The sequence below is a fragment of the Chenopodium album genome, chromosome 24, assembly GCF_948465745.1.
Source record: "Chenopodium album chromosome 24, dcCheAlbu1.1, whole genome shotgun sequence".
Classification (NCBI taxonomy): domain Eukaryota; kingdom Viridiplantae; phylum Streptophyta; class Magnoliopsida; order Caryophyllales; family Amaranthaceae; genus Chenopodium; species Chenopodium album.
This window is the reverse complement of record NC_137857.1, coordinates 12370388-12398060: the sequence shown is the minus strand read 5'-3', so window position 1 is coordinate 12398060 and position 27673 is coordinate 12370388. Positions and strand designations below refer to the sequence as shown.

General features: G+C 34.3%; 1 protein-coding gene across 1 annotated transcript; it reads right to left on the bottom strand.

Annotated features, from left to right (window-relative positions):
• Positions 1-362: 362 nt before the first annotated feature.
• On the bottom strand, positions 363-27006 carry LOC145610406 (putative cyclic nucleotide-gated ion channel 20, chloroplastic). Its single transcript, XM_081665752.1, has 14 exons — positions 26876-27006; positions 24502-25015; positions 22455-22646; positions 21483-21581; positions 20029-20166; positions 16049-16297; positions 12217-12480; positions 11275-11420; positions 9735-9812; positions 7184-7313; positions 4972-5224; positions 3993-4155; positions 693-1679; positions 363-579 (listed from the first exon to the last, which is right to left on the bottom strand). Exons 2-13 carry the CDS (start codon positions 24997-24999, stop codon positions 1568-1570), a joined length of 2322 nt encoding a protein of 773 aa, XP_081521878.1. The 5' UTR covers positions 25000-25015; positions 26876-27006; the 3' UTR covers positions 363-579; positions 693-1567.
• Between the last annotated feature and the right edge of the window lie 667 nt (positions 27007-27673).

Below are 27673 nucleotides of genomic sequence, written 5' to 3'. Positions count from 1 at the left end.
ATAATAATAATAATTACTTTATTGGAAAATTTTGAATATCTATCTGCAATCCCCAAATGATGAAAAGTGAAAAGTGAGTTCCCAAACGATGAAAAGTACGGAAAGTGAATCCCCTAAAATGCATTTTACTCTTCCATCCAATATATTTTAATGAAAAATAATATGGGAGATAATATCAATATTTAGATCTGTAAAATATCAAATTATACCAAAGAAAATGTACATGTCATATATAATGAAGTAGCCAAGATAATTATCTAGAACTGCCAACAATAGTACAAAGTAATCAACATAATTAATAGTACAAAGTAATCAACATAATTAACAATGAAACTAAATAACTAATAAATCTACCAACAAAATGATTTTACAACTTATACTCCATTTGCAAATCCAAAAGATAATCACCATCATGTAATCGGTACTCGATAATACGCCAGGAATCATACTCCTTTAATCATTGATTTAACAAGTGAAAAATTACATTGAATTAACCTCTAAAAACATAATTTGAGCCATCAAGGTAATTCATTTTAATCCCTTCAATTACATTTGGTTGGATGCAATTTCACCGTCAGACTGCAAAAAGAAAAACAAAACAATAGAATTTTAATAAGGTAAATCTAGTACTTGAAACATTACAACAAACTTCATCATATACAAACAAAAATATAGTAAGAAGATTAACTCACGATTTTGGGTATAAAACTTCTAGACTGCATTCTCAAGGATGAATAATATATTTAGGAATTCTATAGCAATTTATTTTTAGATCTTGAATCGATGCACAATTTGATAATTAATTAAAGAGATAAGATGAACATTAAAAAAATTCCCAATTACAAAACCCCCAATTCGAAAAACCCCCAATTAAAATCCCCCAAATCGAAAACCCCCAATTACAAAACCCCAAAATCGATAAACACCCAATTAAAAAACCCTCTAATTAAAAACACCCAATTAAAACATGAAGTATTCTGCTCACCGTTCAACGTTCATGGTGGTGAAGAAATGGGAAAAAAAAAAAATCCAAATTTAATCAAAGAAGACTAAATCAATTACATGAAGAAGAAATAAATCATAATTTTCTGCAAAGAATAACATGTTTAGATTTGTCTTTTGAAGGAATCGATATTTCATCCAGTTTCTGGGCTTTCAAAGGTGTTCATGAAAACAAGTGAAATGAAAACTGAAAAATAAAAAGTTTTTTTTAAAAAAAAAAAAGCATTGAAAATGACATTTACTTTGAATTTCAAATATTAGGGTAATCAGAAAATTCATTTGAATTCAAATGAAATTTCAAAATTAGTAAATATTGGACCCCAATTTAACACCCAATCAAAATGTGACATGTCAAATTGTATGTGGCTTTGGATAGATTTCCTCTTACCAGTTAGTAATCATCACATTTCACATTCTCTGAAAACAAAGATTCTATAAGACTAACAACAGTCACCACTGGTCTACAAGTATAAAGGTGCAAAAGAGTTTCTATACACGAAGTATACAAAAAGGTTTGTTATTTTACAACTACAGAAAATCACTAAATAGCTTTGTACAATTGACTCTAGGCTCTTGAACTACTTCTAGACTTTATGCGATTTAGCCACTTCTTTCTGTATCTCCAAGCGACCTGAATTGTTGTTGCAGCCTGGCATCTATAGTACGGGGATTCATACCTGAAAAAAGAAGGCGTTATGCCAAGCTCCTGATATTAATTAAGGCAGCATTAACTCCTGACATTCGTTGTGTGGGGAAAAAGAAGGAAGCCTCAAGGAGCAGTAATAAACCATTAGATGAAAACACATAATGACAAACTCGAAATGGAAATCAACACACCAAACGCTTCTACTATTATAAATCTACGACACACTAGAAAACAACTCACCAACAAGCAAAATATCATCAATCACAAGAAAATAACTACACCCATCCTCTTCCTGCAAACTAATTGCATCACACTTATAACTACTCTCAACAATCGCATCACACTTGAGCAAAATATCATCAATCACAAGATAATAACTACTCTAAAGCTATTATCCATGGTAATTTGCCTTTTCCAGCTAATTTTGGGTCTCAAAAGATGGGGAATTGCCATAAAGTGTCAACACCCACCTCGGAGCTAGAATCCCATAATTGAACCAAGAAAATTCTCTTCACAATTCTGAATGATTGAACTTTTCCCATTTGAGATGAAGCAAGGCTATGCCTAGCAAGAAGGTACGTACAATTATAATAAAATAAAAAATTAAAACCTGGGCAAACAGAAAGCTCGATCCTACAAACCTGAGAAATTGATGCACAGCAATAGTAGATATGTTTTAAATGGCAAGTGTTTTTACAGTAAAATCTAAAAACTTCTCACTCAAACAGGTACCTATATAGAACATCCAACCCTGAGTCCAGGTAACACAGTCACCGATTTTGCAAGTAACATACTGTTCCAAAAAGGACCATTTGAGGTAGGGTGGTAGGGCCCTTGTACTCAAAGACTTGATACTTTCTCCTTTAATTTTCTTTAAGGGCATGCTTTCTCTTCCACCAGCAATTAAACTGCACCTCCAATTTTTAAACGAAAAATTGGACATTGTCTTCAATATCAACCTCACCTAATCACTAACAACAGCACTATTATCCTCAAATTTATGAACTTAAATTTATGAACTTAAATTGGCACGTAAACATTTTGGTCCCAGCTCTTTGTTATGCCTAAATTTCAAAAGGAGGTAGAGTCTTTCTGTATAATGTTTATCGGGATGAAGAGCAATGAAGCTCCTGAGAAAAGCTTCAGTCACTTTGAACACCGTTAGTATGTCTTTACTGCACAAAGTATAAATATGAAGAATCTTTATTAATGAGTGAAAGAATGCACAATAATTATGTGAAGAGGTCTACAGTCTACTGAAAGAAACTTGCATGTCCTAGATGATGAGAATGATTTTGGGTTGTCTATCCAATATGATGATATTGGTGGTCGGACCTGTCAACAAGCTGGCTAGAGATCTGTTGATGTATATCTTACCAAATAACACATGCAAGTGTCCCACATTGATAAAAGTTGAGAGTCAAAACACTTTATAGGCTAAGGGGCCAAACCTCCTATTGCCATATGGTTTTGGGATGGAACCTCCTTTGGTCTTGTGAAGTGAACTATCTCTTGTTTTACGGGTGCGGCCCATACCCGTATTTAACATGATCTTTATCAAGAATCTCTATCCTGCTGAACAGGAGGAGTTATCCTAAGTAACTTGGAAGAGACTTATGTGCAAAACAAAAGCTAGTCCAAAGAGTTTATTAATCCCTAGCCTGTTCATGATAAACTGCTACTACTGACAGACTATTGCAGTGCAATAACGTAGCTTATGATTACACTTGTTCTCTTTGTGGTGGAGCATGGGGCACTTATTTTTTTTGCATAATCTTGTCATGCTGGTACTTGGCATCAGGTGTTATTTCTACCTAAATGTGCTAGACCAATTCAAAGTCTTTCTGAAGTTGTTATAGCTACCAAAGCCTGCGGGAATAGAATGTTTTTTCTCAGATTGTTTTTTCTGAAACAAAAAACTGTAGAGTGCTTTTCCAGATGGTGTAGGTCTGCTGCTGAGTTTATTGGCTGCTGATTATAGTCTAGCTTTGATTTTTTTTTTTTTTCTTCTATATAGTATATGCCTTAGTGAGGCTTTTGTTCAATTAAGGGCTGAGCGCATGTAAAGCTTCTTCTACGCATTTTCTCACACGTGAGGAGGAAAGAATTTTTAAAAAAAATCATTTTGTTAACCAAAATACAGACATGTTATTCTAAATTGAACTCATGGACTTCAAGTTGACATGATAAAGTAAAACATGTCGCAGAACAACCTTTTTCTTACTTATTTAGCATCTCACATATATATAAAAAACTCATACCTTATAGCTCCCTGGATTCTGAACATATTATGTAGCAGGAAGGATATTCAAAGCCAATATAAAAAGTACAGATGAAAACATACCTTATAGCTCCCTGGATTCTTGGATTTCGCAAGATTCTTGGAAATAAACTTGTGACTTCTTCAAGATCCCGAACTCTGAGTATAAATGCTTCAACATTTGTTAAACATCTTGCAGTCCTGTTGCTCCTTAACCACTGTCCATATATCCTACCTTTCTTCCCATCTAAAACACAAATCAATTGAAATACAGATTATCAGCAGGTTCAAAAAAGGGAAAAAACAAACAAAAAACTTGGTAGTCAAGAATTCACCACAGCAAGCAAGAGTTAAAATGCGAGACATTTTAAAACAAAATGTTTGGGTGCATTGAGTATTAAGAGTCAAAAGCAAAAAAGGCCGAGAAACTGATTGAATACAGTTCGGTAGCACCAAAATATGTTTAAAAGTAGGTGGCACAAGATAAGTAACATTAGAATGGAAAGTGATCAGTCACACAGCAATTTGAAGTTACAGATTATATAGTGTAGATACACAGTAAAAAAAAAAAAAAAAATCCACAAAATTTTCTTCCTACTTATTGTGGACCCACCCTACCACCAAGGAAAATGAATATAGTAATGTATGTGCTTATTTGTTCTTAAGTTTTTTAACAGAGAGATAGAGTAATAAGAAAAAAAATATATAGTCCTACAAAGTGGGCCAAATTGGGGTAAGATTTAGTCCTTCATCGACAACAAAAAAGAATAAAAAAAGTGCATAAATATTTCAAGCAACAACCCAAAACGAAAAGTGGGAAGACACTTATGGAACAAAAGGAGTACGATGTATCATTCCTATCGGTAAATACAACTTCATACCAGATTCGAAGTTTACCAACTAAGGATAGCAAAAGAAAGGTTAGAAGACATTTCCACAATCGTGGGGGCGGGGGGTAGGGGGAATTAAGGTAACTATGATGTCAGATGTGGTAAGACAATATACTATACCAGTCACCAACAAAAGAGTAAAGCATCAAGAAGAGTATTCAAGGTATTGAGACCTCTATTATCTGAAGAATGCTCAAGGCACCACGTAAGAAGCTCTTCACCACACACATCTCCTTCAGACAAGGGAACAACAATACCATCTTCTCCAATGCTTTCCATTTTCCCTCGTACGATGAATACCATCTTGTCTATAATACCTCCTTGATATAAAATTTTGCTGTCCTTGATGTATGTCTTTTGTTTAAGCCTCTCGTAAACAGCATCTAAAATTGGCTCCTTCTCATCCACCAGTTTAAAAATTCGAACCTGCAGACAAAATTTTGATACAGGAGATTATGTAAGTTCTTGCTTTGTTCCACTTAAGTGAAGATAAATAAAGATTATGAATATTGATGTAAATTTTAACTGAGAAAAGGAACAAGATTTACTAAAGAAATAATACTACATACACTCTGGATATTAAAATATTTCCTACTTATCTTCCAAAAAAAAAAAAAAAAAAAAAAAAAAAAAAAAAAAAAAAAATCCTACTTAAGCGACGAATTGAGGATAAACCTCAAAAGAATAAACACATACCAATATGTTTCATGGCTGTACTGATAGACTTGGGAGTGTTTAAAATCTTTACTATTCCATACCATGACTCTAGTGCCTAAACATTGCTCTAGGTCAAGGAGGATGCCAAAATTGTGTAGCCTTATTTTCACTATGACCGGTTGCATACATAGTCCATGTAAGATATATTTAGGCATAATCCTTTTGGTTATATTATCCTGATTTTGCTAAACGTGTTTGATTATTTCACCAAATAAGAATAAGAAGAAAAAATAAAATAAAAGAGGATGATTTTATAAAGGACCTAAACCCAAAATCATAAGTTATTTTGACCCACTTTGCATACAATTTCAGAATGGCTGCAATTAGATATAAAGAAAAGTCATCTTACAGGTACAATACTAGAGAGGTTGTTATCGCTTATCTAACCCAGATCCACTTACGTGACTTACCCCTTCAACTAAATAAGAAGTAAGCAACAAACTACAGAGAATTTTATGTAGTCCATATTAATCATATAAATGTGCTTCATCAGCACATCCAACACCAAACTAGGTTCTATATGTTACCGTGAAAGTTTGCCATTCTTAGATGAAGTATTTACGTGAGGATAAAGTATTTGTATAAAAGACATGTTACCGCATGCGTGTCTAGTTTCAGGACACTGTTCTCTACCTCCCCATGTCTTCTCTACAAATTCCAAGTTCCAGCAATTGGATATGTACCTGTACTATAACTCACACCCTTGTGTGAGTAACATAGGGTCTAAATTCTAAAGAACTAATAATGCCTCATCATGTCAAATCCAGCACAAGAACTTAAAGTGTTGCTTTAGACAGTAAAAAGTTTGGAGGAATTGGAGGGATTAGAAAAATTGTAATACATCCACTTCATGACCCTACCCCTAACTTGGACGCTCCTTTAAAAACAATCAATTTAAAATTATAACTTAATTTACAATAATGTTAGGTGGCAGTTTCAGAGTAGTCCACCCAAGTTGGACTCTTCAGCAAGTGTTTTAGTTGAAGCACAACACATTATACAGAAACATTATTGCGGATTTACCAAATATGTTTCTTACTAAGAATGTACCATCCCATCAGACTCTGAAGACAAACAGCTATTTTGAACATTATCTCAACAAAAATTCTTATATGTGGAATGTGGCTAGCCGCATGGTGTGTCCACTTCACATATAAGGACATAAGGTAATTAACTGGTAATATAGGTTATCGCAATGAGCAAATGGGGTTTCCTTGATGGATGTGGGGTTACTCTAATAGGAAAATGGGGTTTCCTTGACGGATGTGGGGTTACTCCAATAGGAAAATGGGGTTACTTTCATATAAGTAAAGTTTTTTTTCTTATTTTTTTTTTTAAGAACAGGGTTACTTGAATGAACAAATGGGTTACTTTTTTTTAATAAATTGATATCACTCAATGAATTTGTATTATTCTTATGGACAAAATGGGGTTACTTTTATAAATAAATAGGGTTATTTTTATAAATAAATGGGGTTACTCTTATAAATCAATATGGCCAGACTGTGTGACTAGAACCACACAAGATTTACCATTATCTAAATTGATTAGAATAAAATAAAATAAAATAGATGCACTTTTAAAAATTAGTGGAAAAGTTGAGAAACATGAGAAATTCTACGCCTCCTACCTTAATAAGATTTATTCCATCATCAGTAACTATCTTACCTTTTCAACAAACTTAAAGAGGTGGCGTCTTATTTCTCTTTGAACATCTTCCGGAAGATTTTCCATCAACATCTCCTCATTTACACCCCTAGTGGCAGCCCAATTGTAACGTTCTGCTTCTATGATTTTTCTGCAGTAAAGAAATCATGAATTAGTTGACTGCAGGTAGCACAACCAACCTTTCATTGTGTGTTAGTACTAGCAATTTAAAAAAAAATATCAGTGCATACATATCATCGACATTCTCCATATTTTACCTTTCTTCTACACCATCCAGATATCTAATAAAATATCCATAAGCTCAAAGTGAATTGTAAATCTTTCACTTGTAAACAGCAAGGTGTTGGTGTATCACATGCTAGGATGGACATATATGTTGTTTAAACTACCACAGAATTAAGTCAAGGCTGTTCAACTTAAAATACATATGGTTTGTTTGTGTCATTGATACCTTTTCCATTAAATATTTATTCCCCTTCTAGAAAATTCCATCAAAATGTTTTTTTGGTTCCTCAATACAAAAAGATCAAAACAGAGGACATGGGGTTTGAAGATATGCAACCAGTCATGACCATTAACTTAACGGGAGACTGCACAAGTGCACAGCTATGAAGGCTGAACTTCAGTAGGCAACTGTGGTGTTGAAAATTTTCTTTGTAAATTCTTTTTTCCATAAGCTGGATTGAATCGATTTTTGAAGGAAATGTAAATCAATCAAGTATAGGAAATAGGATTGATTAGGAGTAATGACTTGATTTAACCAACTATAATCTGTGAGCTCAAATATAAAAATGATGTTGGATCAAAAGCATATTAAGCCCATAGGGTAGGTTGTTGGGGCTAGTAGGACTGCTCCCCAAGTAACTTATCTCTTATTATGTAATTGTGGCATATAACAAAAGAGCAATCAACCTAATATTTCACCATACTCGGCACCCAATCAGAAATACAGAGGGTTTCTTCCTCCTTGCGCACTAGCATAGGCAGGGATCAAATTTGTGCTTATAGATTAAGTAGAGGATCCAGAATTGAGTATCTAGATCTCCAAGGAGGTATAGAAAAAGCATAAGCAATACATCTAATCTTATTTTGTGATTTGTGTATATCTTGAGATTCAGTTTAAATATTAGGGAATTGTTTCCTGATATTCCACTAATCGCATCTATAAATTCCTATAGTGGTTACTGTTAGTTAGCCTCTTCCATATATTAATAATGATCATAAATACAGTTTTTAATTTTTTGATGCATATTCATGAATCAAGATAATCCATTTCAATTACAGGTAAAATATATTGTGTGGATAAGAATTGTAGGACTAAAAAGAGAACTTAATTTAATGGATTGTGGATTCGTAGTATATGCTCTTGAATGATTTGCTCTAGCCTTCATTTACTACAAGGGCATGACCTTCTGCTATCTTGATTTTAGGACTAATTCTTACTGGTTCACCCGAGTCAATTGACAAAACTAAGTAAAATAAACAATGTAGTGGCACCCATAGTATAGACTATAAATTGAAAACTGGTAATTTACTTTTAACTGAATACTAGATCACTAAGTACTAAACATTCAGTCTCACACTTTTATATTACCCATAAAAAAAAACCCTATAAAACCTATGAGATTAAGACATTCAATTCAACCTATAAGCTCAAAATTCTTCTCCGGCTACCTAAGTTATATGCCTTGAATCAGTGATCAATTAGGTAAGTTCATAGTACATGACCATGTAGCATATACTACTCCGCTATATACACAGCTATGTGGTTCAGGGTACACTCCTTGTAGCTGGGCGCACTACTCTCTACTCTGTGATATGCACAGCCGTGTGGTTCAGGTACAAGGCCGTGTCGTTGTGCGTGCGTATATGGTCCGTGGTTATTGTGTGGCGTTCCGCAAAACCCCGTAATATAACGCCACAACATAAATCACATCTTTCACCCCGCGTTATCCATTCCATAACGGCAAGTCGCTGCTTTAGAACGTTATTTCAACCCATTACATCCGTTAAATATTTTAGTAATTAATTATACAGTGTATAAAACATGATATATAGTAATGGTTATATTATGTTCAAAGAATAATTTTTTAACTAAAAAACCATAAACACCACTTAAACCATTAAACTGCGTTTTCTGCGATCCGTTTTATTCGTCCGTTACTAGACGTTCCTGCGACAACGCAAACGTTAACGCAATCGTGACCACATCCGCAATTTTTTTCTATGGTTCTATGACTCTATCTATACCCCTAAGGCTTATTCCTAGCCGTATCACTGAGTTATAAAAGAGAGAACATTAGAAATCTGAGAAACAATTGATCTGTCTTATGTAGTTGGTCTCAATCTGTCTGGAATCTGTATTCTATTTTCCCCAAGATCCACATTGTTGGTGAACCACATAAATATGTTTGTGTTATTCTTGTTAAATTAACATTAAATATTCGTTCATTCTTGCATTCGTTATAACAGTTATGACATTAGTCATATTGTGCAGAGATAGTATAAGCCTTGGGAAGCTTCTTTCACAAGAAAAGTAAAGCAAGAATACCTTCTTAAGTTCTGAGGCAAACGGCGATGGCTCATCCACTGCTCAACATCACGCCTTCTTAGTGACATCTCCAACCTCCTGTATGAAGCATTACATGTACGGTAAACTAAAGTAAAATTGGAATCACAAGTCATGTTTAAGCCTCACTATTATTGTCCTTTTTAAGCTTAAGCCCCAAATGACCCAATTCTTTAATTTTCTCTACAACTGTGCCTGTGGTTGAAATGTAAGTCATGTGACAGTGTAGTATTGAGCTTGGTAAATTTTCAGGAGTCTGCAGCAACATATATGTGCAACTCAATTTATCTACATACAAAAGCTAGTCTTTTCAATTATGAAATTTGAATATAAATTTCCATAAGGATTGACTGGTTTGACAATAAGCATTGCTGCAGAAAAAAGCTTGCCAATTTGAATCATTATGAACAGTTGCATTATTGAAGCTCTATCCACTTACAAGCTCTTATAAAGCTTTTATTTGCATCAAACACACACAAGATTAATGGATAGAGTACAGAACTTATAAAGCATGCAATGAACAAGGAAATTGACGTAGTCCATGGGCAGTTTAATTGCAAAATGCATTATCATGACAGTCAACGATTGAATTAGGAGGAGATGAAGGACTCTTCAATTTGGGTAGATTTGAGGAGAGTTTTAATAACCGAGGTTCACATTTTTACCTTTAGAAATATTGAGGATAAAGAAACAAAGGTCAGGGAGTTGAATCACTTAGCTAGAGATCAAAGCAAAATATCATGAGATATATAGCAAAACAATTATTGCAGCTTGAAATATATTGCCCTTGCATGTTTGGTAGATTTGAACTGTCCTTTCCTAATCACTATGAAACAAAAAATAATTTAAATAAAATCTTAGCCTTATTTCGGCTCACTTATGAAGACAACAGAAAAGAACTCCAACAAATGATAAAGAAATACAAATGACCCCCCCCCCCCCAAAAAAAAAAAAAAAAAAAAAAAAAAAGAGAGATTCCAACCCCTAAATCACCAGTCATGGTGTCAGGGCATCCCTGACCCAACACAAACAAGCAAACTACGTAACATTTATTTTGTTGTAATTTATATATGAACTAGCTTGATGCTTATCAGAATTCACCATAAGTTCTTACCAACAGTAAGGATCCCAAGGTGATTTTGGTGTAATGCTTCTGCAACCACTAGGACATCAAAGAATCAACGATGGCTTGAAATTTAACCAACTCTCCATGATGAACCCATACCCTTTACCCATGATGAAATGAACATGGAATTAAAGCATAATCCAAACATTGTCCATGATTTAATTCACAATAAAAAGGAAAAATTAGTATAGCAAGCAACTTAAAGATCAAAGCTCTTGATCCATCACATAAAAGTCATACTTGTGGAAATATAAGGCATCCTAAGTAGTACATGTCTATGACCATGACCATCTTACAACATTCAAAGGGACAAACCAAAAACATCCATGTGGATAAACAAAAAAATCAAAAGAAAGAACAGTAGAAGGTGCCAAGGAAATATTGTTAGATTGTTACCTACGACCAAGAGACTGTAAGAAGTTCTGCATGTTTCCAATCAGTAAAGCGAAGAGCAGTAGACCAAGCCCAATAATAGCCATAGTAAAAAGAACCTCCCAAACAAAGTAGCTTGGTTCAAGATTCCCAGCCAAAGTACTGATTTGCTGCATAAGCCCACATGCTAATCAATTTCAGTCTTATACAGAATGCGGAAGTTCTTTTTACAAACAAAAATACATAGTTGGTTTGACATAAACTTCAAAGGTTACGCATTCCACAGAATATCACTGAAGAAAGATATGACAACGAGAGAATTCAAACACGTAATCAAGCATGATACCTTTATCAGGTAATGTTGGCAATTATGCAAGAAGGAAAGAGCTAATAAAATATATCTGTTCACAAGTCTTCCACAGCAAATGTTCATTGGTCTCTACAGTAATCATTATAGCATGCATATGTTACACCAAACCGAAAAAGTTACATCACATTTCACTTGAGATGAGTAAAGATTATTCCCACTAATCATGTTTAATTTATTTAGTTTCACCGGGGAAATAATAGCCTTTATCATCTTTTGACAATACCTGGTAAAGGCATGAGAAATAGAGTAAAGAAGAGGAGATGAACAAAAATGGAGCATGAACATAAACATGTCTAATGGCTAACAATCGATGCAATGATAGGGTGATGGTGACGATGTGCATCAAGGGTCAGTGGGACCAAACTAGTTGAGGACCAATCCACATTTCACTAGCAGTTGCATACTAATCCAACCTTTTTACATACCCCTTCAACTTTTTAGCAGCAGAGAATGTAAAAAGAAAATTTAGAGAGAAAAAAAAAAAGTAGAAAAGAAAAGATAACATGAACATAGAATTCAGGATGCTTTAAATGTTCACAAATCCATTCTTGAAATAAAAATGGTAGTGTATCATACACTTTTTGAGAAATACATACCTGGAATCCCCAGAACAAGGAATATATATATCTGCTCACAACTTTGCGATATGTAAGGTTCACTGCTTTTTCATAGATACCATAATCAAATGAACCATTTGAGCTGACAAAACAATCAATAGCATCTGTATTACTGGTCCAGTTATGCCAATTTCGATCCAATTCATGCTGCCCTGGATCGGAATATCCGCAATCAATGAATTTCATACATGATGAACTATACCGAGTACGGTGACAAGCATCTCGCAGGCATTGATTCACTCTCTGCAATAAGGGAAGGAAGAAAAGTAGTCGGAATTTGTCAATACTCAATACATATACCAATCTAAACCTAATATACAAAAATACAAACACAAAATTATATGTGCCATGCACTCATGAATTCCCACTTATTTCTTTATAATTTATGGAGATAAAAAATTAAAAGGGTAAATGGGTAATGAAGATCATTAATAGATGTTCCAACTTTTTTTCCCTCATATTTCATACTCTTCCAACTTCCCTTCCTTTTCTGCTTCCCTTACTATGGTATAGTCTTTCTTCATCTCTTCCTTCTATTAGTATAAGTCAAGAATTCAGTGGTCACGAGAATAGTTAAACAAGAAGCTATGATAACAGAAAATTGGTTATCTCTATTTTCATAGAGTTCTAACTCCGCATGTGCATGTCACATTGTGTCAATCACTACCGGTCCCAAGCTAGGCTGATCCTCCTGCTGATCTAGGTTACTAGAAAAGGACGCCCAGTAAATTTCGAATATGCATAGCAACCCCTTAATCTCAGTAGAGAATGATAAGGATACAAGCTTTTGGCTGTCAAATCAGAAAATTTGGGGATTGAATTTCTATTTCGAATACATTTACCTTCCAATTAGAATTTCAGATCTGATTTCAAGGGTTTAGCGACTTACGTACGAACCCTTTTAAGTAATTCACTCTCTGCTTAATGTAGTGTTTGGAGTTTTATAGCTTCCTTGTGTTAGATTCAGTTGTTATCCTTAGTTTTCTTGGCAATCTTGTATCTTGCTAGAGGAGATCTATTGGTTGAGGTTGTTGGCTGTTGGTTGTAGTTGCATAATCATTCCTCAAGGTTGGCTTTTTCTTGGATATGCTCAGCTTTGGCAATAATTGGGATTTAAGGAAATGTTCAATCCCTGTTGGGCATGGGTTTGTCTGTGTTAACTTCAAATCTAGGTGTTTAAAAGTTGGAGGTTTTATTGAATCTCATGTGAAGAAAAACTCACGTGTCATGGTTCTTCAAGGTCATGGTCCTGAAGTTAGAAGTGCCTCAGTTGGTACTTGGTACTTCAGAACGATAAAATGATGGATAAGTGAAAAGTGAGAGCTAGTTTGGTCAATGATTGAGTTCCCTCGATATTAATCGGATTAGTGAAAGAACGAACATACCCAGCTTAGCGTAGGTTGGCAATGATGAATTAAATCATTGCTTTCAAAATTGTGTTTTTGAAGGAGGCTCCTCAAATATAATGTTTTAGGATTCATTTCTCTAATGAAGTTGAGTCCCACCCTCAACCCAAGAGAGACCACAAGTACTGGTTCAAGAGGGTATTGAGTCACATTAAGGGGGTGTTTGGTATAAACATTGTTAATGAAACGGAAAGGATTCAAATAAATATGGGAAATGGTAATAATAAACGTTACCCTTACTATATGTTTGGTATCCTAGTGGAATGAAAACAAGTTGAGTAGATTGTGATTAAGTAAGGAAACGTATTTTGTTTCCACTAGTTTGTCAAGGGTAATAAATAAGGGGGTTTTGTTATCCTTAGGAAACGGTATTTGTTACTTTTAACCCATACCAAACAACTAGAAATGGAAACACTTAATTGAATCCGTTTCCTACATCTAAAATCATTATACCAAACACCCCCTAATGTGACTCAAATTGTTTAAAGCCAAGAATCCCAAGTGATTAATCTTTCATAAGGTTCGCGGGATTGCTCATTTTGTGAGCATCAAGTCTTGCCCACAAGGTTATCGCAATCAGACCATGGTGTTTCTTTCCTTTCATTACCTCCATTAATTGTCTCATCCGTAGGTATACAAGGGTTCCAGATCAATAATCTCTCTCAAGTTTCTGCACTATCTCCTACAACAGAGCACAACCGCAAGATGATGAGAATGAATAGTACAAGCAAATTTTGTTTTGGCAGGTTTCACCACTTTCATATGGGAGTTGCATCCAACAATCAAGGCCATCAAAGTATTTGGTTTGTAAGAGCTAGTAAAGTTAACCTTGGTAGTTTTTTTTAAGGAAAAAAAAATTATGAGAGAGTTTTTTACTCCCTCCGTCCCCTTTTGATAGTCCCTTATGGGCAAATTTTAGTCCCAAAATGTTCACCCCATTTGCTTTTTCCAACAACCATTAATATTAATTTTTTTTACCAAAATTTCCTCCAATTTGCAACAATATTTGTGCAAATTTAACTTTCTAACGTAAATTTTGTTTCCCCTTGTACTTCTATTACTTTCTCTCTCTACTTTTTTGCATACCCAATGTCAATTTACTTTTTCAATGTATTTTTACTATTCTTATTTGTGTTTATTAATTCCCGTTGTACTTCTATTACTATTCTTTTTTGCATACCCAATATCAAAAGGGGACGGAGGGAGTATTATAGTTATCATCACTATTTTTTTTTAACTAGAATGAGCTCATGTCCAAGAGAGGATAAAAAAAAAAATCGGAATAAATAAATAAAATAAATAACAGAAAATCTTAAAGTAGTATAATGTACCATTTTTATAATGCCAATTTTTTTGAAGTTCGAATTAGTTATGCAAATTTAATAAAATAGCTTGACTGAGACTAAAGACTAGTGTTAGACTGACCTAACTAAAAACAGCAAGCAAATGATGTTCAAAAAAGACTCATCCTTTGTTATCTTCTATTATCTCTCTCTCCACCTCTCTTTACTTTAACATTACTAGGTAGTGTGATCATCTTGTGCCTGGGAAATAAAATTTATATACTTCTCATCTAATCTCCTAATACTCTTTTATTTGTTCCATGTCATGATAATCAAAGGGTAAATTATACTACATTAATTATAAAGAGAAACTAGAAGAGACAACCAAAAATATATAGCAATGTTTTGACTACATCCTATGTTCTCTTTTTACTCGCAGTTTCACGTTCGCCAAGCATAATTTAAACCCTTTATATCTCTAATTTAAGTAAAGTTAAAATACAATGATTTCAACATAATGAAAATATAAATCGAGATGAATATAACAAGATCTCATATGACTAGATTTTGCCCAACATATAAATCAATAAAGTTGGTCAAATGATAAAACATGAATAGTGCAAGTTTCCAAACATTGCGAGTAGATGAGAATGGAGGAAGTAGTTTTTAAGTGTTTGGAAAAGCAATGGCAGGGATAGTGTTTAGTGGTGGAGGTAGCTTCTATCAAAAGCTAATATCATTAGCTTTTAAATCATAAAGTAGTAGCTAATATTCTTTCTACAATTATAGGAACAAAAAAATCTACCAGCGCAACATCTAATTTACCAAACATTCATATTATCTACCTTCGCAGCTAACATATCTTCTTGTTGACGGCTAACAATTATTCCCACAGCTAACACAACTATTACAACTACTTACAGCTACCCCTGCAGCTATGTTTTGCAAACAGGGCTTAGTATAACTTTAGCTTTCTATTAACTTGCCTCTATAATTCAAAGTACTTATCATGACTTAAAGAGCTCAATTAGGAGAAATTCATCCAATAAAAAAAGCTAGAGAAGAGACGTGCAATAAATGGTATAAAATTAAATATGCTAGGGTTTTAACATCCTCACTTACCTGTAAACCGAAAAGATACCAGCATGAGCCCACCACATGTCCAGATAAAACAAAAGTGAGCAGATTAATCACAAAATTTTCCCATGCTGACTCAAATACGAAGCCAATGGGTGATTGTCCAACTAACAAAGGAAGAAACCTATACAATCTTGGTATATACTGAACAAGAATTGCAAAACGGAGGAGATTTTTGGCATAATTTGCACCAGATGAACCCAAGTATGTAGGCAATATAACCAATATTATAATCTGCAAGGAAGGTAAAACAATAAACTAGTCAAAACAAGAACTTGGAAAACACCAAACAAAAAGCGAGCATCTCTAATTTGTGTACTTCCACATGAATCAAATGAAAATACAAGATATATTCCACGTTGTGTTTGCATACACATGCACACATGTATATTAATATACTCAACACCCTCTACTGATTCCTAATATACATGAACTATGTATTAAATCTTTAGTACAGGAATCACTATGTGATTGGACATAGTCACATTATCTATCATTCTAGGAAACACAAATTTTATAATCATGGATAACCTTCCAATCGATTACAGATTTTATTTTCAGCTTATGTGATGCAAAAGTTACTCTTTTAAAATAAATTCAGGAAAGCACGTATAGAAGATTTTGTATAGCACGTGGATATTGAAAAAAAAATTATTTGGCAAATTGTCAAAAATTCACTCTTTAACACAAGATAATACAAAGTACAAACAATCAATTTTTCCTAACATGTAACTATGCTAATGAATGGGATAAAAGAGAAAGCTATTTTGTTTCTTCTTGTACATGTAGTAAATATGTCAAACTTGCAAAGGAAACAAATGTTGGAAGTTAAAGGAAATTATAATTTTATTTTATTATAAATGTACATGTTTGACTTTTTTACACTTTCATATATTAACTTACTATAGTTTTTTTTACTAAGAGCACTCTCACTCATAGTCAAAAATATGCCCATGAGGCGAAATTTAAGGTAAAAACCCAAAAACATGTATCCCACTCATGGGCAAAAGAATAAATGCCCATGAGGAAAATCAGAATTGCCCAAGGCCATGACACCTTTGAAATGCTAAAGGCTACAATAACTGGAGCCCACTAATTAAATCTAAAAATAGCTATTTTGACCAATTTAACATATTTAAAAACAAAAAAAAAATTACAAATGTTCATAATTTATTGTTATCTAAAGTAGACACCCATTTTGTTATATTTTTGTGCACTTCGAAGAATCACATTTTTCTACTTAATTGGTTATTATTAAAAAAAATTTACTATTGTTGTGGGTTTTTTTAGCCCATGAGTGTCTGAGGAGTTGTTTAAAAAACAAGGCCATGAAAAAAGTGGAAAAGAGGAGTGAAAAAGTGGGTAGAGAGAGAATGACATTTTATTTTATTGACCATGAGTGAGAGTGGTCTAAGCATTAAACACAAATTTCATTGTGAAATATTGCTTTGATAATAAATTTTTTTATAATTTCTCATTTATTTTGTACTTTCGTTTCTATTTAGTTGACAAGTACTATTTAGACACACATATTAAGGAGTGGAGAGAGAATGATAAAGCAAGTGGGGTACACTAAAAAAACAAGGTATAAAAATACCTTAAAGGAAACGTGTCAACTAAAAATAAACTTCCTAAAAAGAAATATGTCTCAACTAAAAAAAACGGATGTAAGTATATTCGTCAAATTAGAGCATTGGCATGTGCACTAAATTTAACTGTGCCAATTATTTTGAGATAGAGGGAGTAGTATAGATGTGAAAGTACATTAACTTTTCAATTCGTTTATCAAAAAAACATTGGGTTCTCTCTTCCTATATAATTTAGCTATTTCAAATTTCATAATTAGTAAGGATGTGATTCCTTCCTCACACTTCCTCTTTAAAAAGCTTGCTAACATTTTGTAAATTTTGGATTCCTACTATATTAATGGCTTTAAAAAAAAGGGCACCCAAGAGGCCAGAGGGTGAGTCCAAGCGATAGAACTAACTAGCAGCAACATGCAACAAGATTCCTGCCATTTTAGTCAACGTAGGCAAGGCATGTAAATCATGTCTTTAGTATGGCATGGCGTACAGAATGCTTTGAAGCCACTTGCATATGCTATACAATGACTCATGGAGTCATGAAGTGCTTGATGGGATACAGAGTGACCAAAGCACCAAGGTCTTGGATCGTGCACAAGCATTTGATGCCTAAGCATGAGTTCCTAGGATGGATCATGCATTTGCATAGGAGCTCAATGCAAGCTATTTAATATAGCTAACAATATGAATGAGTGATGCACTTATAATATAATGAGCTTAATAGAGTAGGCCTTAAATTAAAGGCCTTTTTCAGATCATATTAGGTTTAGAGATGCACTACAATGAACCGGGTCAAACCACAACCTCAGGCTATTAGGGTCTATGAAAGAAGAAAGAGACAGCAGAGCAACATTGGGGGACAAGGTCTCAAGGAGAATCAACAAAGAGAATGAGGCCACAACTTATTAATGAAGCACTTTGGAGAGTGGTAGCTGGTGTTCTGTTTTCAAAAGCCACCATGGCAGAACAAGACAAGACTCTTTACTATTGGGTACTTGTATATGGATGAATGCTTGGTATAAAAAGTAGCAGCAATGAAACAGTAGTATTCATGTGATTTGTGAGAATAGTTATAGTGTAGAAGTAGCTTTAATCTTCCTTGAGTTTAACCTTAAGCTATATTCCTTGTAACTGTTATTTTCAAATAGCTATTGGCCATTAATCATATATCCAAGCTTTCGTCTAGTTACATCCTAATTCTTGAATATTAATCTCTGAAATTCCAAGTCCATAGCACGCACTTACACAATCAATGATCTTGGTAGAGTAGGCCCTAAATTAAGTGAGAAACGCACACATTTCTGAAAAGAACAAGTCACACGATCACGTGTCATATAACTAACCTTCTTCTTAACAAAGAGGCACATGATCATGTACCATGAGTCACATGACTGTGTAGTCACCAACATCTTAATTGCTGCTTCACACATAATACCACATCACAATATCACATGCTTCATCAATCATGCTCAACTCCTACAATGCTCATGCCAAAAATTTCTAGAAACCAACATACAACTTCACTTAAATTTTGAAGATTCAAGCTTCTCCATAGACAGGCCATATGTAGAGGCTCAACACTAATAACAAAATGCAACTATGAAAACCAAATAAATCCACCCGGGCATACGAGTTATGTGCTAGGAATAAGTTTTTCTTACTGAGTTATGTGCTAGAAATAAGTTTTTCTTATTGTACAACAGGGCCACCTTCTTTCGGAATAAAGTTAAGCTATGTAAAAAAAAAAAAAAAAAAAAAAAAAATTTGAAAATAAAAATAAATAAAAATAAAAAAAAAAATTAAAAAAAAAAAAAGCGGAAAGAGAGAGAGAGAGATTGGGGGAAGGAGAGTGGGGGGGAGAAGGGGAGGCAGTATACTTGGTGATGGCCTACAATGATGCATAGAGGAGATGTGGATGGACTTGTGCAGTTATACTAGTTTCAGGAGAATTTAGAGAGAGATCTTCTAGAGCTTTGCACATTAGGAAATCCTTTCACCGGTATTATTGGGGAAAAGAATGCTAGTAAATTACAAGGGTAAAGTTATCTTGGCATTACTTTGTCAACATCACTGCACACTAAATTTTACTTCATCTACTCTTGTGATATCAATTCAGAACAAATACTTCTTGTTCTTAAAATATAATGCAATAAGCACCGATAAAAATACACAGCATGATTCCATAATGATTCTCCAGAAAAAAAAAAAATTAAAAAAAAAATAAAGGACAGTATCCATACAGCACGCAATCCGTGTTACATATTCTAGTACAACTGTACAAGGAAGACTAATTGCATGTTTTTACTCAGCAAAGCCAAAGCACTCTGCTTAGTTGTAATTAACCACAGAAGCATGCAAGAAGGGGGGAAAAAAGAACCTTACTTGAGGAATGGGCAGCGCGGCAAACAAGTCAATAAAAAAATATCCAGTCACATAATGACGGGCAATTTTGCTTGGCTGATCAACTAAGACTCCAGTACCAACCACCATAGATTCAGGAGCAACATAAGCCAACCGAAACTGTCATTAAACTACAGCAAGTCAGAATTTCAATCTGGGAAGATCAATAGAAAAAACAATAAACAAAACATCCAGTAATGTAGCTAGAATTGATTTTTTTAAGATGCCCAGCCTGTCACATTCATTTAAGCAAACCCACCCCTTTTGCAAGTTATTTGTAATTATTATGGATTCTTCACAGTGATGGCGGAATCGAAGGCTTTGCTCCCTAAACAAGGTCCCAAGTCCCAATACTGTGTTTTTCAGGTTGTGCTTTTCTTCAGCTTAATTTTTTGGACATTTCAACTATCATGATGGTGATCCTGTAAAGCTTGTCAGTGGCAAAATTCTGGCTGCTGGATAATTTTGCTATTTGGAATTCATTAGGGTCATATTCACCAACATGAGAACCTACCAAAATTCATGTTGAAAATGCCTCAAGAGGAAACATATTCTTACAGAAGGGTAAACAATGATATGGAGAACACTCAACGCAAAACATGTAATTCCATTTTTCTAGAAATATAAAAGTATATACCATGGGCTATTATAGTAATAGATTATCTACTACTCCCTCCGTCCCCGAAACTTCGACCCTTTTGGGTTGATTTCATGGGTATTAAGAAAGTTAAATAAAAAAATTAAAAGTATATTGGAAAGATAAATTTAGATGGGACTTGTAAAAAAGTAGAGAGAGATAGTAATAAAATTATATGGAAAAACAAAATTTTATATGGGGAAGCTAATTTTGCACAAATATTGTTGCAAATTGGTGATGGGTCGATCATTTTGGGACTAAAATTAGGCCACAAGGGTCGAAGTTTTGGGGACAGAGGGAGTAGCAAATAAAAAAGGACATAGAAATTGTTGACTATTTATCGACTTATACTGAGCATGAACATGTTTTCACCAAGTCACTTCCCATGATGCATAACTACAAACAAAATATGAAGAGAATTTTGCAAGAATCTATTACATGATAACCTAACAGTTTATTTGGATAGAGAAAGGGGAAGGAAAAGAAGGGGAGGAAGGAGAAGAGGAGGGGAGGGAGAGGGAGGGGAGGGAAGAATGGTGAGTTTTCTTTCCAAATCTCTCCATTGTTGGAGGGATCAATTTCCTACAATTTGATCCTTCCATTTCTCTCCCCTCCAATTCTCTTCCTTCTTCATTTGCTATCCAAATGAAAGATACTCCATCTCTCCATTTCTCTTCCCTTCCTTTCCCTCCATTTCCTTCAATCCAAACACACCGTAAAGCAGCAAATGTTGATGCTTCACATTACAATAATCTTAATCATTTATGACTCCTTAAGTATGAGAAATTGAGTTATTTACCTGAAGAATGATATGTAATATGTAAATGAAGTCTGTAAGACTTCTGAAAACTACCAATGTGGTCGACACAGCCTTTTCCATGACTATGCACTTTGAATCCTATAAAAGAGAAGAATTATACCAATTATAGACGTGCAGCGTTATCAAAATCCCAAAATAGGACATAATAAACTTTTCCTTAAGACACAGTCCAATATAACTGGTATGATAAATCAGTTGAGCTTTTACATCTCCAATAAGATATTTGTGAGCTGAGGAGAAAGTAGCATGCATTATGAACAAAACCAGACTACATAGATTTAATCAATTTAAATGAAAAAACATTGTTTGAAAAAAAGACTAGGAAAGCCATAGCCATCTTAACCTATAATGAAGCTAATACCGTCAAATTATCCCATGGCAAATCACACAGGACGGTAACCTTCTATCATCTATGTCTAGCCAAACCACCACAAGATTGCTGCCAGTGCATTTCGCTATAGAAACTTTTTTGCTCTACCAAAACCCACAATTTAGAATTGTAACTCTCCCTTGAGATGACACCCAAGATAAGTTCTTGCTAATGTTCACTTTCAAATTAATATTGTGGTATTGCTAGGGAAGCTTACTTAATTCTTAGGATAACCCCCCAAAACATTCACCAGAATCACCACATGCACATACAAAAGCATTCTAGATAACAATCATGACATACTTTGAAAAGCTCACAGAAAAAGACAAGAAAAAAAATACTCTGCATGCACAACTCCATAAGCTTCCTCCGCCCTACCTTCCCTTAATCCCTTATGGCAAATCGAATCCCTTGCTCAAACCCTCTTGTTTCCATTAGTAACCTGAATTTTTTCTACTTTGTATACACCTTGTTGTATGTAGCAGCCATGCTTGTGCATGGAAGTACACACTTTGATAGACATTAGGTATGGAGATAAAGAAAGGAGTTGAAAAGAACAAAGGGTAAAGAAAGAGAGTTACCTCTAAAACCGCTAGCACAAAGAAAAATAATGGATCAATGAAAATCGAAACAAGGCAAGAGATGACAAAAAACTTGTTCCACTTCTGTATAATTCGGGCATGAGGATTCATGACTCCTGGGAGATATGAGTACAGAAAAGAACACAATCTCTTTGCCCATCCTTTGGCATCTCCATAGAGCGCATTATGAAACTGCAATTAATAAAAATAATAAAAAATAATAATAATAATAATGATAACAATAATAAAAGAAAAAGAAAAACTTATAGATTGAAAGAAAATTGATAAACAAGTCCTGATGTTTATAGGGAGATCATAAGCTAAATCATGCATATTTGTAAGTACCGTATAAATGATGACATAACTACCAAAAAAATAAAAAATAAACTGGGAACTTTTCCCCAACCTATGAGAAATTACTACAATTACATTAAGCTAAAATCCAGACAAAGGAGCACGTACACTTGAAGTGAAAGTCAATGTCTAACAACATGCAGCCTTTCTTGTATCGATTCCATTTCAGCAGGATGAAATTAGAGATTTCAATATGGAAAATTGTACTAGTACAGGAATTTAAAAATTAAAAAATAAAATAAAATAAAATTTTTTGGCTAAACTTGGCTTTTAAATTAATAGTGCAAAAGGAAGACCCGTCTACATGCCTTTAGAATAAAGTAAGAAGTAGCAAGGCTGTTCTAAAAACATGTGCAAAAGAATATTGCCTCAAACAAATTACAACAAGTAGATAGATAAATATTTACATACAAGCTTCCAGCTATCGGTGTCAACTTTAGCATCCTACTCATTAACTTGAAACCAGTGTTTGAAAAAGCGAGCCTAAGGCGCTGAGGCGCAAGGCGATCAGGGGTGAGCGCTTATTTTGGTCTGGGCGAGGCTTTTTAGGTTAGGCACAAAAAGCACACGAGGCGCACCCGAGGCACAAATTAGTCAAGCTTCAGCCAAAAAATTTTTAACTGCCCATATAGTGCGCCTCACTTCAAAGAGTCACCCTCAGCGTGCCTAAGGCACACTAGGCACAGCAGAGCCCCTCTCGCTTCAGTGCACCTTGAGCTTTTTTATACATAGCTTGAAACCATGTATTCATCTTAGGGAGATAAAATATGTCAACAGCCAGTTATAGAACACTTAACTTACTACATATATTTGACAAACATGCACCCGTCACATTGCTAGCAACCAGTATATAAAGCACATAACTGATGAAGCAAGATGTCATATAGCACTAGTGTTAAGATCTCAAATTATGCAATTATTTATTTTTATAGTAATTCTGTAGCAATAAGAATTATATATTAATAGCAACCAGAGAATACAAAATATGAAGACAAATTGCTCTCAAACAGAAACTACAGAGTAATACAAAACTAAGCCACTTATGATCATATAGGTAAAGCAATTGACAGATTGAATTTGAGACAGTCTGACAATTAGAACACTCACATCAACACAAATAGAAAAAGCATATTGTCCACATATTGAAACTGGAGGAAAGGGATTGAAACTATAATCAACCACATTTAACATATCTTCATAATGTATACAATCAAACAATTCGGTAACTCACTGTTGCAGATATTTGGATTTTAATGGACTAATCAAAATCACTCCAAAGTATTTGCATTTCAAGTAATTGTGAAATAGCAGAGCAATGTTGTGTTTCATATTAAAATTGCTAAGTAAACTACCTCTGTTGTTACGATGGTAAGGTTACATATATTTGACCCCCATTCAACTTTGAATAAGATCTTCTTTAGAGGTATTTGGATAACATTATCATTAATTTTGAAGCTACCTATATGGCTCCTCGGATATAGTAGCACCCAACAAGCAACAATCAATCACTAAAACACTGAAGTAATGAAGAAAGGGAAAGGACAAAGATGAGAACAATGAAAATGGATGCACTGAGCCCAAAAATAAGTAAAGCAAGAAGCAGATTAGATGCATAAAATATTCCATGTTCATCTAGAGCTACAATAGTATCACAGAAAGAGAAGTCATTCAAAATGAATAAATGAGAAACCACCTTTGTATCAAATATATCAGAAGTCCTCCTAAATTTTCCCTGTGGAGGCCTGTAATTGTAATATGAGGGACAAGTTGTACAGTAAGGGTCATTGCACATTCCCAGTTGACCAGATCTCAATAGGTGTTCATTTTTCTCAGGGTAACTACCATGAACCTGTTCATTCTTAAATATTCCATTATTCACAGGATACTTGTGACTCAACTGCAATTTTTTATCAGTTGATTCAGATTTGTCATCATAAGAATTTTCTGCCTTACTTCTAACATACAAAGGACCACTCATCTGTACAAATGAAGTTCTTTCACTTCTTAAAGGACCAGTATGTCCTAAAAAATTACTTTCCCGCCAAGACTCTGAAGAACTCATACGAGCAGACATAGATGCACTTCGAGCCCGTGAGGTAAAATTATAGGATGAAGAATCTTCCGGATCATCGGAAATTAGTCGAGGGCTAACAGACAGCATTGGCACCTCATCCCTTTCATTAGCATCCATATCAATGCTCCCGAACCTGCCAAATTTCAACATAGAATGGTGCCACATGTAAGTCATAGTCCCTCAATTATACCAGGACAGTATAATAGCAAGTACAGAAATTCACAATTCTACTAGAGTTGTAGAAAATTATAACTTGATGGTGCTATGGCAGTTATTGTCCCAAATTGAACACCATCTTATTCGAAATTAAAATTGGGTGTGTGGCTGGGGGGATTGACATAAAATCATATCAAATACAATGATAGCATATCCAACTTGTCCCAGTTAAGACTATAGACTGACCAAAATTAGAGTACACAAGTAAATTAGTCTAATGTCTTCTTTGAGAATTTGGTGACAGTAAACTTAGCCGTTTATGAAAGACATTTTTAAACACATAAAACTGGTATGGTTATCTCCTAACAGTAAAGGATGTTGAGGTAGTTAAAAGCAGCTAGACACCTGGATCTATTCGGCCTCAGATCCCATCCAGGCCTTATTGTCACAGTATCACCGTGATTTTGGTTTCTGACTAATCTGAGTGACCCACACTTCTCTAATTGGGACAAACATGGGGCAGGTTTTGTTAAGCCAATATCAGTAAACATTATTTTGGCCGTTGCCTACAAGGCTACACATCAGAAAATATCATTTCTAGTTTCGGACTAGGGCATCAGACCACATCTTTAAATTAAGTGATGCCAATGTTCCACCTGTAACGGCTGTAAGCATAGTTGTGCACAACTTTGTGTAGGAGCGAGTATTTCCAACCATTTTAGCTCAAAAAGGAGGAGAAATAATGTTCCCAGATTTTCAGTTCCAGACCCTAGGCAAGTCATTACATATGCATCAAGTCTATTATGGGTCAATTCGGGTCAATTGCAGATTTGACTCCGGTCTTAGATTATTCGGTCTCAGTTTCTGATAGTCACCAGGTCATAACCAACTCCTATGTCAAAACTCATAACCAAGTTGGGTGCAGGTCAATTACAGACGTTTCACAGGTCGGGTCAAAAACTGACATCTCCATTGCAAACGGAGTACCTTTGTGACACGGTGAAGACGTAAAAAGTTACCTAAGAAAAAGTAAATAACTCGTACGTACCATTTTTCACTAATCATTATCATCGCCAACTTACTACCACCGACTCACCAACGAGGTCTTGGTCAAATGGTTAAGATTAAGAGTTTGTTTAAATGCCCATCCTCATTTTTAATGGTCACGTGGCTCATTCGCATTTCCAAAAAGAAAAATTATAAATAAAAAAAATTAAATAATAATTATAATAACAAAAAAAAACAATAATATAAAAAATAAAATAATGATAATAATACTAATAATAATTATTATTATTATTATTATATTTATTATTATTTTAAAAAATGACGTGTCTATAATTTTGAAGCACAAAAGCCCAAATATGGTCGGGAATCTGAAATTCCGCCGGAATTGGTGACGTGGCAAGAAACTTATCACAGAAGCAAACATTCTTTTAAAATTATTAATCATACCAAAAATAAAAAAATAAAAAAAGAATAATAAAAAAATAAGAAAAACAATTACGAAAATTTAGGGCGATATTAATAATTTGGATTTTTTAATGGAGACAAAATCAATACAATTACTGCAAATTGAAGAAGTCATCTGCAAGAAATAAGCAAATAAATAAACAAAAACAACCACCAACAATAACGACAACCTAACTGCAGAAATCTTTGATTATTACATTCAACTAATTCTTCATAGCATAAATCTTCAGATTAATTAACACAGGAAAATTCAAAAACACTACATAATTCAGCAAAAAAATCAACTAAAATTTCACAACAAAATGCAGAAATCAAACAATAAAGATGAAATTAAAGATAAAGAAGAGGAATTCAAGAAGAAAACCTGGAGAATACACTGTTGTGAAATGAAATTGAGTAGCGTGTTCTGTAACACAGTATCGAACTGTATTGTGAGTTTGGTGGGTATTAAGAGAAGAAAGGAGAAGGTAATTGATGTCTTAATTGAGAATTTTTTAGAAGGACAAAAAAATAAAGTATGAGAGTGTGACAAAACAAGTTTAATAGAGACTGGGCTTGACTTAAGGCTGACTATTCTATGGGTCAATTTTTAACTGCCGTGGTAATCCGATTGTTTTGGACATAACACTACTCCGTAATTAAGAACTCGCCCCCTCTACCTATACAGAATACGGAGATGCGTAAGGTAAAAGGGCATGTTCTGATTTACCAAACTGAATTGAAATGATTGGAGTTAAACTAACTGAACTGAATTGAATAGAGCTGAAATGAATTGTTTGTGAGAGAAAGAAATTAGGAATTGAATTGAACTGAAATTAAGCTGAAGAAAACAAGCCTTAAGTGTAGCAATTATTTTCGCTAGTCAATCAAGGAGTAGCTCAGAGCAACAAAGGGTCTATTCACATTTACTGAACTAAACTGATTGGAGCTGAACTGAACTGAACTAATTGGAGCTGAACTGAAGTGAACTAAGCTGAAATGAATATTTTATGAGAGAAGGAAATTAAGAGCTGAACTGAACTGAATTGATTGGAACTGAACTTAACTGAACTGAACTGAACTGATTGAAGCTGAACTGAACTGAACTGGACTGAAATGAACTGATATTAAGCTGAAGTGAATAAGCCCAATTTCAGTTGATTCAAGTCCCCCTTTAGCTCTA

Excerpts from the sequence above, each read along its gene's own strand:
- LOC145610406 (XM_081665752.1), bottom strand. The coding sequence starts at position 24,999 with ATGGATGCTAATGAAAGGGATGAGGTGCCAATGCTGTCTGTTAGCCCT. Across the intron at positions 4,156-4,971 it reads GCATTCTTCAGATAATAGAG|ATGGGAAGAAAGGTAGGATA; the intron begins GTCTCAATACCT and ends TTTGTGTTTTAG. Across the intron at positions 1,680-3,992 it reads AGAATCCAGGGAGCTATAAG|GTATGAATCCCCGTACTATA; the intron begins GTATGTTTTCAT and ends TTCTTTTTTCAG.